Genomic DNA, 16,480 nt, shown 5'->3' with positions numbered 1-16,480 from the left:
TTGTTTCAATCGGACTGAATTAATTCCGGTTGATGAATCTGAATCTAGTGTTTACATGAACGCTAAACAAGAAGTGACCGGGTTGATGTGCGTTTAAGCATTGCTTTAGGTCCTGCCTTCTCTCGCACGCCACCATTGGTCGTTCGCTCTATGTACGTAACGCAACAACTGACTCCGGTTTGAACATAAAAGGCTAAAAGTTTTTGAAATTTTCAGTGCATGTCTGTGTGAGTGCAAGCTCTTGAAGCTCCGCCCCCTGTGTCAGCTCATTTGCATTTAAAGGGACAGACACAAAACAGGCGTTTTTGCTCACCCTCAAAAAGCGAAAACCTCGAAGCCCACATAAGGAAAGTATACAAGAGAACATCAGGACTGAAATACATTTTTTTTTTTTTTACTGAAATAGTGTTTTTTTTTTCCTGCGCCCTCCCCTCCTTCCCTCCCTTGCCCTGTCCACACACACACACACACACACAAACACGCCATTACACATTTTTCAAACTTGCCACATCATGCTTACATTTTTTTACAGCGAGTATCCTGATTTTTTTTAAATGAGCTGTAAATAATGGGAAAAAATTTTTTGGTTGAAATATACCATCAGATGTGTCCTGTGAAGTGTGAACATACACAATAGTTCCCTCAGTAACAACTAAGACATTCTACTCCTAACTAAAGTCACTACTTGTATTGACTCACTGACCTTTAACTGAACCAAAAAAGCAAATAGTCGGTAGCACATGAACTTCAATGTCTTTAAAGTTTCACTAACCTAAAAACCACACAGTGTTCAGCCAATCAACAGCAAACATATTCGTTTCAAGATTTAATAAAGAAAAAAAAAACTTAAGAAAAGTCATGTGTGCTATTGCTCAGATATGCACAAGAGATTGAGGCTGATCCATAAATTATAACTGAAGTTATAAGGATAGGTTTGACTTAAGTCACTGATTAACTGAATATTGACTTTTCTGTTGAATCTTTTGCAGAAAGAATATAGACAATGTATTTTTTTTTTTACATACAGCAATGCTTAATGTTGAAATTCATCATAGCAGTCCAAATGTGCATCATATTACAAAAGACATTTTACAAACAAATAGTAAAAACAGATTTAAAATAATAAAAACAATTATTGGCTTCCAGGTGGGAAAAGAAGGTCAGTGCATTTTAACAAACATTATAATGTTTCAACCTCCTCTGGATAAACAAGTTTAACTTGAACATGGTCGCTCAGTGCTTCATTCTCCCGGTACACATACACAGGAGAGCTCTGGGGTTGTGTGTAACCTTCGACCTCTTCCTTACTCTCATCTGCAAGGTCACAAAGAGAGGTCACACAGGGGTCATGTTCCTGCAAGGCTGTTGGATAGCGCAGAGCCGTTTTCTTAATCCGCACTGAACGCCGCACTGGGGTAAAGAAACGGATTTCGTGACCGTCTACTTGTCCTGATTCCATTCCCTGCTGATTCCTTTTCCCCCTTAAATTGTGCAAGAAAATACAAAGTTATAAGACATTACTCAATTTATTGCAGGAAAAAGAGCAGACAATCATCCTGGGATACTTTGTGGAGCTGGACCTTTGGAAAATGTATTAATTTCCTGTATTAAATATTTGTATTAGTAGGGCTGGGTTGAAAATATACATTTCTCAAGTGTAATCAGTTCTCATTTTGATGAACCAATATTAATTCTTTAGTCTGTGCTGTTATCGTGTTGATGTGGAGTTGTATTTTACAGACAAACACCCTATATAAATATCACAGTCTAATCATATTAAGGCTCATATTTAAATGTTAGGGTTTTTATTAGACAAATATAAGCTGTTACCTTGTAAAAATGTCTTATAGGTAGCATACATTTGTAGATTTAAAGCTCAAATATAATTTCATGGTTTGTACAATGTTATGTTGATTATTACAATTATTTTAAATGTGAAAAGTTTTATTAATAAAGAATGAGGAGTTGTATTCAAAGTTTTACTGGTACTATAAAGAAGTAAATATATGATTTCAATTTATTATTATTTTTGGAAACACTTCACAATAAGGTTCATTAGCTGACATTAGTTAATGTATTAACTAAGACGAACTAACAATGAGCAATACATTTGTTACAGTATTTATTAATCTTCGTTAATGTTAGTTAATAAAAATTCAGCTGTTCATTGTTTGTTCACAGTGCATTAACTAATGTTAACAAATACAACATTTGTTTTTTAATAATGTATTTAGTAAATGTTGAAATTCTTACTAACTAAGATGAATAAATGTAGTAAAAGTAGTATTGTTCATTCTTAGTTCACGTTAACTAATGAACCTTATTGTAAAGTGTTACCATTTTTTTTTTTATACAAAAAAGAAACTGAATTTTACATCTATAACAGTCCAAACATTTTGCTACTTATTCCAAAGAATATTTAGCCAACTAATATGAACAAAAAATATTTACCATTAAACATGAGATCAAGGTTATTCAAATTCAAGTCGGAGTGTGTGTGTCGTACCCTGGGGTGGCTGTAATTTTATATTTGACGACAGACGAGTCTCCCCTCATTCCACATATGAGGGCTCCAACAGGTTTTGGGGTACACATGACGTCACCGACTTCCTGTTCGTCATGCATGCTAGTCTCTACCGTTTCAGGCATCGGAGACATACCTGAATGATTTAAAACATGGTGAGATTAGTTTATTCATTTACATTTATGCATTTAGCAGACACTTATCCAAAGTGATTTACAATACTTCTTATTGCATTAACACAAAGGATTCATATTCATCTGGGCTCGTATTCTTACTTGTATATAGAGACAGAGCGTAACGCGTCATAATCTGAAGACCATGCCCACCGGGGGGGAAAACAATCCAACCGTCTCTATTGACTTTGCATTGCGAGAGGCTGCCTCCTTGTCATTCCTTGCTTCTAACTAAAGACAGAAAAATGCCTTAAAGCTGATGTGTGAGAAGGTGTACAGCAAACAAGCTAAGAAACCCAGAAATAAGTTTTTATAAGCTGTCGACCCCAAAAAACGAGCGTTTAAAAGTGGATACAGGCTGGAACGAATGGGTAAATTGTGGGATCCTGACACTCAGTATGCACTAAAAATACAGTTACGTGTGCAGTAAGTTAAACATTTGGTCACTGCTGAGTCAAATATCCAAATGTCAGTTTTATATATTATATTTCTGTAAGATAAGCGATCCTGTGTTGCCGATTACGTTCTCTTCCAGCGGGCGTACGTTAGTTCTCAGAGTAATGAGACACGTTACGCTCTGTCTCAACTGCCTGTATCCACTTTTATATCCTTAAACGCTAGTTTTTTTTCGGGTCGACAGCTAATAAAAACTTATTTCTGGGTTTTTTAGCTTGTTTGCTATACACCTTGTCACACAGCAGCTTTTAGGCATTTTTCTGCCTTTAGTTAGAAGCAAGAAATGACAAGGAGGCAGCCTCTCGCAATGCAAAGTCAATGGAGACGGTTGGATTATATATATATTTTTAATTGCAATTAATCGCATGATTGTCATGAGTTAACTTACGATTAATCGCAATTAATCACACATTTTTATTTGTTTTAAATGTACCTTAAATTAATACTTTTCAAGTTTGTAATACTCTAATCATTATGGGCATGGATAAATATGGATGCTTTATGCAAATGTATATTTATTATTGAAACCATAGTCAACATAGAGCATGAAGATAAGACATGTTTCAAAGGTCATAGATGTTTTTCGAAGAACAAAGAAATACCAGGTTCCCATTACTTCTCTTTCTTTGCACGGAGCAAAGATTTATTATTACTAATTTATTATTACATTAGTTTGTCTCTCTCTGTGCCCATTTTGATGAAGCTAAATTCTCAATAAAACTGTTTTCATTGGTATATTTTACTGTTTCTGTTGTCAATCAACGGAGAGAGAGAGAGAGAGAGAGAGAGAGAGAGAGAGAGAGAGAGAGAGAGAGAGAGAGAGAGAGATAGAGATAGAGAGAGGGAGGGAGGTGCGGTTTACTCACCCTCAAGCCATCCTAGGTGTATATGACATTCTTCTTTCAGACGAAAACAATCTAATTATATTAAAAACTGTTCTGGCTCTTCCAAGCTTTATAATGGCCGTTTATGTTTTGAAGTACATCAAAGTGCATCCACCCATGATAAAAGTTCTCCACATGGCTCCGGGGGTTAATAAAGGCCTTCTGAGGTGAAGCGATGCGCTTTTGTGTGGAAAAATTTTATCGACTAAAATATTTAGCTTCCGGCATACGGCCGTACACATCGATTTACGGCGAAAGAGTAACACTTGACATGACACATGATGCATTGACGAACGCGGAAGCGTAGAGGATAGAGCAAAACAAAACACCAGTCATGAATTAGAAGTCCAAAATGACAATTTTTAAAGAGAAATGTTGGAGGAGCTTGAGTTTGTTGCCCAGCCCTGTTTGTTTGAGCCGAGAGAGGCGTCAAAGCTTACGCTACTCCTACATCCTCCGTCATACATCGTCAAGTGTTACTCTTTTGGCATAAGTCGACTTGCGTAGGCCGTCTGCCGGAAGCTAGTGATTTTAGTCGATAAAGTTTTAAATATGGATATTTTTCTTACACAAATGTATCGCTTCACTTCAGAAGGCCTTTATTAACCCCCAGAGCTGTGTGGAGCACTTTATCATGGGTGGATGCACTTTGATGGACTTCAAAAAATAAACGGCCATTCACTGCCATTACGGTACGTTCACACGGGGCGTGAGCGTCAACGCTTCCCATTGACTTTGAATGGGTGACGTCAAGCGTTGCCGAAAAGGATTGTGGATCCGTCGGCGGCGCTTCACTGGCGTTGCTCGCGGCAGAAGTTGAGAATTTTTCAACTTCTGCCGCGAGCAACGCCAGTGAAGCGCCGCAGACGGAAGCGTCAGCCAATCAGGATCGCTCTATGCAAATACAGTAGCCAGGCGGCAGCCAATCACGTTCTTCACTTTCATCCTGTCATTCCTGTCTAATTTCATTGGCTGACGCTGCTATGACCATGGCGTCTGCCAAACTTCAGCCACGCCTTCCGTCAAGCGTTGACGCTGAAGCCCCGTGTCAACGTACCGTTATAGCTTAGAAGAGCATTTTATAATATAACTCCGATTGTATTCGTCTAAAAGAAGAATGCCATATACACCTAGGATTGGCTTGAGGGTGATGAAATCATGGGATAATTTCCCATTAAAGCTGCAGTCCGTCGTTTTTCCTCTTTGTCGCCATCTCTGTTAGAAATCTGCAATTGCAGTTATTCGCGGAATTATTAACTGTGCGTGGGTAGTAAATCGGCATGAAACAGCGCGGATGAACACAATTGAGGCTGCCGCGTCGCTGTGGATACTGTAACGTTACTGTCATCAGCAATCTCAGAGTATACTTTTTGAAAGTGTCAACATTAGAATTTTCATCGGAAAATTTCATCTGAACAAGTAAGTAACATTCACTTTTGTTCTGACCAAATTCGGGGGGTGGGGGGAAGCATTGCAGTAGCTATATCATGCGGATTAAATCTAACGATTGCTTATATCACGTCAAAACGTGAACAATATATTTTTTCTGTAGCCAATCTGAAGTCCGAAGACTTTGGGTTTTACAACTGGTGAATCTCCAGTTGTCATTGGTGATTGTCGCTTTAAACTTTCGGGATCCGTCATACCAAGTGCTAAGCTAAATCTCCACCTCCATCATCCACACACGCTAGCCGGGGACTCCTTCTCTATGTGTACAGAAGTGACGTAATGACGCAAAGACATGCTCGAAATTCCCGCGGAAATCCACCAGTACCACTGGAATTAAAATCATTATTACAAGCTTACCGTTTTGAATCGAGGTAAGGCAAGCAGATCGTTTTGAACACTGGCTGGTTACGTTTTTTTTCAAAAATGTCTTTTTGGATTTTTTTAAACCCAAAAAAGTGCCGGACTGCAGCTTTAAATAACTATCCCTTAAATCTCTCCCTGTTCTAGCTTGTACTATCTTCAATGATGTCTAAAACCTTGTATTTCTGGCACTTCTTGCATTGATTGCCTTAAGATGAATTGTTTCTTGTCTATCTCGTATGTCGCATTGAATAAAAGCGTTTGCTAAATGAATAAATGTAAATTATTTCTGAAGGATCATATGACACTGAAGACTGGAGTAATGATTCTGAAAATTCAGCTTTGCCATTAATTAAAATTTAAAATATATTTTAAATATATTTAAAAACAGTTATTTTAATTTGTAATAATATTTCACAAAACTGTTTTTTTTTTTAAAGAAAGAAAAACAGCCTTGGTGAGCATAAGGCTTCTTTCAAAAACATAAAAAGATAGTGTACACTAATAATCCACACCTAATCGAAACCCAAGAAAATTGCAAAAACATGGATTACTCATCCTCCCACCTTGAATCTGACTCTTTTTAAGGATCTCAAAAACCACAGATCGTAGTTCATCCACTGGCTGTTGAGAAAAAAATCACATTAAGTGAAAACAAGTCTGTTACTCACACACATGCGTCTCTTTGATTTGCTTACTGTAAATCTTGCCTAAGTAACTGGAATTAGCTCATTTCAAAATACAAACAAAACTATGTTTTAGGGATGTTAATTTCTTAATTTCCCCCCTAAACAACAACCGAAGATTGTTAACCGATAATTTTTACCATTAACCGACAAGATTATGTTAAACTAGAATTAAATTAGAATGAATAAGTGTCTGTGACCCAATAAAACACCAGGGGTGTTTGTTTTAAATGCGCAAATAGCAGCATATACAACAGAACATGAGGATTCACACATCATCACATCACGCACCTACAGTGCTTCTGTGAACAGAGAAAAAGTACAGAAAGTTTTGTTCATTTCAAGTTCAGGCGTGGATACGCTGTTGTCAAAGGATGTTGGTAGCAGGCCGAGCCATTGGCAGACTGCCCGGACACGTCCCAAGAACACCAGAGTTACCGCTACCGTCTTTCTTTGAAAAATGTAATCCCAGGCCACAAGGAACGCAGACTCACTGACTAGCTGTGAGCCTTACGGCCATTTCTGTTTCAGTTCTGCTTTAAATTAATTCGCTTTGGCATTTATATAGTTACTTTTATTTTTTTATATTTAACCATATTTTACATCAATGCAATAATAAAATACAACTTATATGCAAATTGTTTATTTTCTCTCAAAAACCCAATTTTATATGTATAGCATATTTTTTTTAACCATGCAGCAAGCGTTTTCAAAAACAAATCTTGAAAATAATACTTTTAAACTGTTAAACCGACAGTGTTAATCTGTCAAAAAATTCGTACTGTCGGCTAACGGTTAAACAGTTAATTATGAGCATCCCTACTATGTCTATTTTTCTTTTCAACTCTTCAGTGGCTTCTCAGATTATCAAGACTAATACAAAAAAGCAACAAGCTAAAGAAAATACCATCAATAAAAAAAAAAGTGCGTATGTTTGACAGATAAAGAGAGACTGACCTCTCTCACTACACGGATGGCCTCCTGGAACATGGGCAGGACCTCCAGGTTTCCTTCTCTTTCCATTAGTCTGGCCTGGCAGATCCAGTATTTAGCAAACTTCTGTGCCATTGGCACCCGAGACAGCACATCTCTGACCTTTTCCACCGGGAAACCCTGTCAGATAAAAGACACAAACAGCATTGGATCAGTTCTCAATATGCTTGTGAGCACTTAAAGGAAAGCATCATTTAATCAGACTCATATTCGACAGTTATTTTAAAAATACCGGTAAATCGGTTCTGGCGAATTAGAAACTACTTTATGGGAAGTTCTAACATTACCAGTAAATCCAGTATTATGCCGTGTGTGAACGCAGAATGAAGATTATCGGTAAGAGTGCAAAGTCAGAACGGCTGACGTAAGAAATCTGCTTCAGGACAATCAGAGTTCTTATGGAGATGACGTGATTACTCAGCTCTGTGTAGAGTAAGCTCCGCTGCTTTGTGTAATGTGCGCTAAATGGACATTACCGGTAAATTCTGTGATGTCAGGTCACACACTGTTTTTTAAGGGGGGTTGGGGTGGAGGATTTTGGTGCAGATGTGTGAATGGTCCCTTAATGGTAAAAACTACCAAAAACAAAGTTTTTGGTCAAGATAGGTAATTTCTCCTCTTCTGTTGCTCACCTCTCCTGTGGCCTCCAACAAGGATCGATCTTGGCGCCCTCCCTTTTCTTGCTGTACATGCTACCATTAGGTTCTGTTTTAAGAAGACATGGTGTTTCCTTCCATTTTTATGCTGACGACACCCAAATATACCTATCAAGAGAAATGATCCGTCTGCATTAATTTCTCTTCTATTATGCTTAGATGAGGTTAAATCTTGGCTTGCTCAAAACTTTTTGTCTTAAAATGAAGACAAAACTGAGGTGATAGTTTTCGGCCCCACTGGTCATTTTAAGACCACCAGCATCGATTTGAGGAGCTCATCTGCATTCAGATCTACGCATGTGTGGAATTTGGGTGTGCTTTTAGATGGGCCTTTAAAACTTGACAAACAAATATCTTCGGTAATTGGATCTAGTTTCCATCAACTCAGTCTTTTGTCTAAAATTAAACCCTTCCTAACTGACAAAACACTAGAGATGGCTGTTCATGCTTTTATTACTTCTCGTTTATGGCGCTTTTCCACTGCATGGTACGGCTCGGTTCGGCTCGGTACGGTTCGCTTCGCTTTTCCACTGCGTGGTACGACTCGACTCGGTACGGCACGGTTCGGTTCGCTTTAGCTCGGTTGCTTTTCCACTGCAGTTAGTACCGCTTCAAAGTGGGTGGGACTGATCGTTAATATAGTTGCCGCCTCTACTGGCTCGGTAGTCACTTTTTAGTTAAAAAGACTCAAGAAGGAATAATATGGTTGAAATCTATAAAGTTTACAAAATGACAAAACAGAGAGAACAAAAATATTTTTAACCCGTAATTACAAAACGAAAACGGTTGTTGTATTTTTAAAAGGCAAAGTTGAACACCAAAATTTTAATTTTAACTGTAGCCTAGGCTACACCAAATGCTGCACAAAAAATAAATATTGACGAATTTTTGTTTATTACTTTTTGCACCTTAATTAAACATTTAAAATATTCACAAATTAATATGGATTTTGTTGTTGTTGATTTATTTTTCTAAGACAAAATTAGAACCTGGAAATTATATTATTCCCGCAGTGCTGAATGAGAAGAGCCATATCTCTGGAACCACAGCCTACAGAAAGGTGATTTATAGGCTAATGATAATAAATGTGTCAGAAAAAATAACGAGGCATTTTAATTGTTTATTAATAAACTATTGTTTTCTAAATCAGTGTCGGCTAAAAACATATCTCCATCTCCGCTGTTAAGCGGATGCGCCTTTAGAGAGAAATGGACCTTTCATACGCATTACATAATCAGAAGGTATTAGCTTTCGATTCGCATTTGTTCGTTTTAAAGTGGACATTTCGAGCTTTAGCCTACATAGACTATTTAGTTTCAGTTCTCGCGCTCCAGTTCACGGAGATCATGAAAGCGCGCCTGATTGTTTTATTTTATTTGACAAAAGCACAACGTTTTCTTGTTATTGCGAGTTTACACAAATGAAAGTAGTTGTGAATGTATTATTAGTTTCTGTATGACCAGAAATGATAGAGTATTTTTAATTGTTTCACTGTTGATAGGGAAATGCAAGTGTTCGCCCCCGCGCGTCTGTGCCATGCAGTGCGCGCTCACACTACGCTCCACAAACGCTTGGATATGCGTCAAAATCTTGTGTTTATTTGTGATAATCTTAGGCTAGCCCTGTATTATTATGGTCTAACCCGTGCGGCTACTGACCGTAATGCAGCGCAATATAAAAGACTTCGTCTTAGGTTTAACACTAATAATGAACAATATGAAACTATAGCCTAAGCTTAATTTAAAATGGCTTAGGAACTATATGCTATAGAGGTGGATAAACGCAATTTGGAAGTGGATAAACGCACTTTGGAGGTGGATAAACGCTATTTCAGAATTTTGGGAGGTGCCCAAACGGCGTTTACGTGCGTTTAGCCTCCACTACATCCCTGGGTCCGGTGGTAGCCGTGTGCGGCTAAGAGCTGTGCTACTTCTTGGAACACTTTTTCATTCCGTATTGCCCCATCCAGCTCTCGCTGGATCCGCTCCTCGGCAACCAACGAGAGGAACGTCTGCACCTCGTCCATTGACCAAGATTCAGCCATTTCTTGTTTGATTTTTTTTTACTTCTTTTGTCAAGTAAATACAGATGCTTCCGCGTTGGCTGTTGTCTGGCTATTTAAATCTAGCGGATTTAGTTGTGTCTCGTATCACAAATACAATGACGCTGAAGTGACGATTCTGTCTGACCAATCAGTGATCTGCAGTGTTTTCACGTCACATTTAGTATCGGTACGGTACGCTTGGAACCTCAACAGAGGTGGTACCATTTAAAGCGAGCCGAAGCGAGCCGTGCCGTACCATGCAGTGGAAATGCGCCATAAGTGAGCCGTACCGAACCGAGCCGTACCGTACCATGCAGTGGAAAAGCGCCAAAGCGTGCCGTGCCGTACCGAACCGTACCATGCAGTGGAAAAGCGCCATTAGACTACTGCAACTCATTGTATTGCGGTATTTCCAAGTCACAAATCACTCGCCTTCAACTGGTCCAAAATGCTGCAGCAAGATTTATTCGCAAAAGTCGTAAATATGATCGCATCACTCCAATTCTAAGAGATCTTCACTGGCTGCCTATTCAGTATAGAATTGATTATAAGATTATTTTATTTGTATATAAATGTCTGCATAACCATGCTCCTATCTACTTATCAGAATTGCTGCATTCCTATACCCCTTCCAGAAGCTCAAGTGAGCATAACCTCCTTCTAGTGCCACACTAGCCCAAATACTCTCCAGGATAGCCCAGACCATAGTCGCCATGACCAAATTGAAGGTCATCTGGAACGACAGTAACATCGCCAACGGCTCAAAGATCAGGCTGATGATGCGTTCCCTGGTCATGTCAATATTTCGATACGCATGCGAGTCATGGATTTGACAGCCGATATTGAGAGAAGGATTTAGGCAGTGGAGATGAGATGCTTCTGTAGACTAATATAGAAGTGAAACACATCACTAATATAGAAGTGAAAGCCCGAATTGAGAGCGCCATCGGGACATATGAAGACCTCCCATCTTCAGTAAAAAAAAACGCAAGCTGAAATGGTACGGGCACGCCACAAGATCATCAGGACTTGCTTACATAATATTACAAGGCACAGTACAGGGAAGCAGACGAAGAGGTAGACGGAGGAAGAGATGGGAAGACAACATCAGAGAGTGGACAGGTCTAGAGCTGAGTGACAGTGCGGAAAGCAGAGAACCGGGAGGAATGGAAGAAGCTGGTTGCCAAGTCTTCAGTGGTGCCCATACGGTCCAGAAGACTATGGGATAAGTGAAGTGAGTCCCACACTCACGACCCAAACGTAGAGGGGATCGAGCATTTTCTGTGGTTGTGCCACGTTTAGAGAACAACCTGCCCCTAGAGATTAGAGTGGCATCTTCCCTGACCATTTTGTTTTCTCTGGCATATTGATTTTTTAATGAACACACATTTTTCTTAAATGTGTACTGTATTTTCCGGACTATAAGTCACACCTTTTTTCATTGTTTGACTGGTCCTGCGACTTACAGTCAGGTGCGACTTAAATATCAAAATTAATTCATACTGACTGAGATAAACCAAGAGAAAACATTACCGTCTACAGCCACGAGAGGGAGCTCTAGTTGGCGGAGTTGTTCAGAAGCGACACCGAGGAAGAACTCAATGGATTCACTGATGTGGAATGAGATCGCGGGAGCTTGGTGAACTTGCTTACCGGTAACTTGTTGGACTCGCTGACTAATGTTAATTTAGCCTATTCAGCCTCCCAGGTATATGTTATTTGTGCTATTGTGGAGCTGAATAACTGTTAATGTGTTATGTTAACATACCGGACACCTATTCAGCCTGTTGTTCTGTGTGCTATTGTGTAGTTGAATAACTTGCCTTTCCAGATTAAATGTCTGTTCTTGGTCTTGGATTTTGTGAAATAAATTTCTAAATAAATGCAACTTATAATTCAGTGCGACTTATGTTTTTTTCCTCTTCATGACACATTTTTTTGACTGATTCGATTTATACTCCGGAGCAACTTATAGTCCGGAAAATATGGTATATTATATTTGTGTGTATTAAAGTGTGTATATTTAGGATATGTATTTAGTTGTCTTGTACAGCACTTTGATCAGTCTTGTGGCTGTTTTAAATGATAAATTAATTTTATTTATCATTTAAACTTTATAAATGAATTAAACTTGAAACTAAACTTGAAGTTATTATTAAGCATGCAGTTAGACAGTCAATTACTAAGAACATTTTTGATGTATATCAACAGCGTGATTTTGTACCAGTCAGTCAGAATTCACTGCTGGCTGGTTCAAACATCAATTCAGATTTCCATGGAAGAACATGCTTTGTTGCATTACCCGTTATAATGCCCATTCATTTAATTACACGTTTTTTAAAAGTAGAAACTCATATTATATGAATAATACCTGCTGTAATAATTGAATGCAGTCATCTAGTGACCGGTCCACAGCAAAGACAATGTTATGAACTTCATCTTCTTTCTCGATAGAAGCCCAGTATGGCTGAGGAATAGCAGAGACCGTCTTCCTCCTCACCAGCCGGACAGGCATGGGAGGACGTTTATACGTGATGCCCCTCGATTCCCGCCACTCCTGGAGCTTACACCTGCACAGACAACACTTTTTTGTTAGGGTTTGACCCATACACACACACAAAAAACCCTATACTTATTTCCCTACAGGGATCATTCACCCAAAAAAGAAAAGTCTGTTATCATTTACTCACCCTCATGTCATTACAAACACATACAGAAGATTTAAACTGCCCTTACTATGTTTTTTTTAAATATTCCCTTTCATGCAGTACTTTTTGTACGATATTTAGGAAACATGCTAAGTTCACATACTCTTTTCTCTGAAATGATGAGATGCTACAGTTAGCTATAACTTCAGTAAACTTACAGTCTCTGCTCCTGAGCTGCAGTCGGCATCTTCCTTCCTTCTACGGGGGCTGTTCGGACACCTTGAGTACTGGGACAGAAACTGGATTTAGGGGTCTGAAATTGCACCGCAGGCTTGGCCTGGCTGGATCTCTTGGCGGGCCCTTGAAGCTCTTGGGGTGCAGTGCTTGTCTGTGGCAATACACAACTCTTGGTGTTTCGACTGAGGAGTTTGGTCGAAGCAGTGGCACTATTTGGTTTAACAGTGGCACTATTTGGTTTAACAGTGGCACTAGTTGGTTTAACAGTAATATTCTGTTTATTTTTGATGACAGCTGATCCTTCACTATTTGCAGGTTTAGATAAAGTAGAGACACTTGCTCTTGTTACTCTGTTTGTGACAGGGCAATGCGATTTCGATTTTGTGGCATCAACTTTTGTGATAATGCATGAAATATCCTTTCTCTGGTTCACGTCAAATCTGTTTGTCGCCGAATTCGATTTTCGGCTAATGGGTTTACTGCTCTGAGAACTGCTGTTGTGAATCCCAAACTTGGGTACAGCACTTTGACTTCTGGGTTGCTGTGTTAGTTTTGCCTGGGTTTTAGAAACATTGTTTGTCTGAATTTTTGTCCCAGTTGTGCTCATTGGTCTTTGACTCTTCAAATTGGCAGTTGAGGTTGTTTTGATGGTTGTTTCTGTTAATTTCTTAGCCAAATGCCTTGTTGACTGAAGCTCCATCTTGGTACGGGACGTTTGATCTGTGCGTCTGTGAGCAGAGATGCCATATCCAGACTTTGAAGGGTCACAGACTGAAACAAGACTTGATTTTCTTGACGTTTGAGTTGTATTTGAAGCATGGGAAGCTGGCTGTGCTTGATGGGCTTTGTGTTGGCCATTTTGAAGGCTTTGTGAACGTGTCCTATTTGCTGCATGGATTGATGCAGTCGTTTTCTCAGCTTTGTGTGGTTTCCTTGGATTTTGAAGAGAAGCAGTTATATTGCTCTGTGTCTTTAAGCCATGAACGCCTGCCTGGCCAGTATTACTGGAAGACTGTGCTGGGGCTTTGGCTAGTGAATGAAGGCTGAGTCCTTTTTTTGTGGATGTGTTTTTATTAACCTCTGCCAATTTCTTCACTCTCTTCACTTCTTTTACATTTGTGCCATTGATGCCACAATTCTCCTTTGCATCACCTCGCTGAGAGAAATAAAGAGACATTAATTCATTAGTCTACACTTTCAAAATAGAATAGTGCAAAATTTCAAGAAATGTAATTTTAACTTACAATTTTGTCCTTTTGATTATTTTCAGCATGTTTCTTTGTAATGGGTATGTCCTTGAGATATGGTCTTTGAGTAAAAAACAAAACAAGTTTATTCAGAACATAAACATAACATACTATGGTGGTTATAAATGTTGAAAATATTTCTATATTTTAAATCATCTTTACAGACAGACAGAAAGATCCTTTAGGACCACCTACTTTGGATTAGGTGCTTTCAGTCTTCCTTTTCCCACCAGATATTCTGCCAATTTTAGTTTGCGTTGCTCTGTAAATGCAATGGAAATCCATTTAACATACCTGCATGCATTTAATACATTTTATAGATGTGCTAGTTTTGTATCTGTCTACCATATATTTTGTGTATTGTATATTTTTTATCAAATAATAATATAAATCAAATCAATATTACATTTTAAATCAAATATGTTTATTTGATAAGGACAATGTTGTCAGCTGGTCATTATTGAAAAAATGCAAAACATTTAGGGTGATGCCAGACAGATAATAGAACTTTTGCCATTTTAGAAGTAAAAGACATGTTTCTCCATCAACCATTTGAATAATGTCATAATAAGGTTATGGCGTAGTTGACATTTGACAGACATGCATACTGTGACATGCTGTGCTCCAACTACAATTATTTAAACATCATTTTGCCGTTTTATTGTGCATGCAGCTTGTATGAGCTCATATTAAGAGAGGAAATATCCGTACTTTTCACATTTTATTTGCATGACGTTTATCTGCATGACTGTTTTAACAAACTAGTAGCAGCTAAAGGCAAGCAAGAAGGGCCAATGATGGAAAGTGTCAACATGATACAGATAGAGAAGATATTATTAAGACTATTTTGTATCTTTATTAAGCTGTTTCCCTGGGGGAAAGATGAGGTGACACCACAAGTAATTACATTTAGGCAAAAGATGTGCCTCTTTCACTCACGCGCGCACATACACATAATACACACATCACTATCGTACTGCAGTGTTTTAAACAGCAGCTCATTGGTTTTTACATCAATGTTAGGTTTTTTTCCAAATTATATTCCTGACATAACTAACTATAATTTAGCGGTATAAAACTAAACAAATGTGAATCGATAGGAACAATAAATATCCAACAGCGTACATGATGCATAGGACTAACGTTAGCCTGGTGTTAGCTTATAGGCGAGCACTTTACCTATCTTAGATAGTTTAGATACGTCTCCCCCCGTCACTGTTTCCATTGCTTTATCCGATCATCCACATCAAAATAAATTTCGTACTTGTTTTTAACTTTGACTAGAAACGAGTCTATTAACACACAGACACGGTGTTGCTAACCCAACGTCCTCCACCAAACTGCCTGTGTTGCTTGAATTTTACGGGGACACGCCCATCTAATTTCCCATTGGTTCATTTAAATATTTGGAGAACGACTATTGGTTCGTCAGTTATGATGATTCATATGATTTGATAATTCGTTATGTCAAAACGTTCTCTATTTTGTAGTCGATATTTCAACCATTACGCTGCTTTAGAAGTCTGTCCGAAATCAGTTTATTATATTTTATTGTAAAACTTTGTGGTCCCCTGTTCTTAGGGGCAATTTGTTCTGCATGGGATTTTTTTCAAATACACAACATTAATAGCACATTAAGAAATCAAAATTTAAAATGACCTCTTTAAATTAAGAAAATGTATGGCACAAATGATAAACAAAAATTTAAATCTTTTTGTCTTGGCTAAAGGGACCCTATACAAAGATCCTGAGGGAAGCGTCTGAAATGCATGCATCATAAAGATGTGTGTGATGTGTCAGATATGGTGTGATGCGCTTTCTTTATCACCTGCATATCAAACGAATCTGAAAACCCAGGCCCATTTTTACACCCAATACTTTATGACAGTTATTTACAACCTTTGACGATGCATTCTTTTGTTTGACCTTTACTGATAAAAAAAAAAAACAGTCATCAATGTTCTGTTAAAATAAAATTTGGCTAATTTCCACAGACAATAAAGTCTTTTGTTGACTCATCTTACAGTCTATCAGTATTCTCTGCTAAATTAAATGTATTATTATTGATAATAGTGCCTAGGTACTTTTAACTTTCGACCAATTGAATCGAATGATTATCGATA

General features: G+C 38.3%; 1 protein-coding gene across 1 annotated transcript; it reads right to left on the bottom strand.

Moving 5' to 3' along the window:
- Window positions 1-374: 374 nt before the first annotated feature.
- ckap2l (cytoskeleton associated protein 2-like) lies at window positions 375-15,733 on the bottom strand. The gene is made up of 9 exons (XM_079607489.1): window positions 15,537-15,733; window positions 14,553-14,619; window positions 14,355-14,418; window positions 13,092-14,266; window positions 12,597-12,795; window positions 7,490-7,645; window positions 6,413-6,470; window positions 2,507-2,660; window positions 375-1,481 (listed from the first exon to the last, which is right to left on the bottom strand). Exons 1-9 carry the CDS (start codon window positions 15,580-15,582, stop codon window positions 1,181-1,183), a joined length of 2,220 nt encoding a protein of 739 aa, XP_079463615.1. The 5' UTR covers window positions 15,583-15,733; the 3' UTR covers window positions 375-1,180.
- Between the last annotated feature and the right edge of the window lie 747 nt (window positions 15,734-16,480).

Source organism: Phoxinus phoxinus (genome assembly GCF_949152265.1).
Source record: "Phoxinus phoxinus genome assembly, chromosome: 3".
NCBI classification, from domain to species: Eukaryota; Metazoa; Chordata; class Actinopteri; order Cypriniformes; family Leuciscidae; genus Phoxinus; species Phoxinus phoxinus.
The sequence above is the reverse complement of the archived record's forward strand: the minus strand, read 5'-3'. Positions and strand labels throughout refer to the sequence as shown.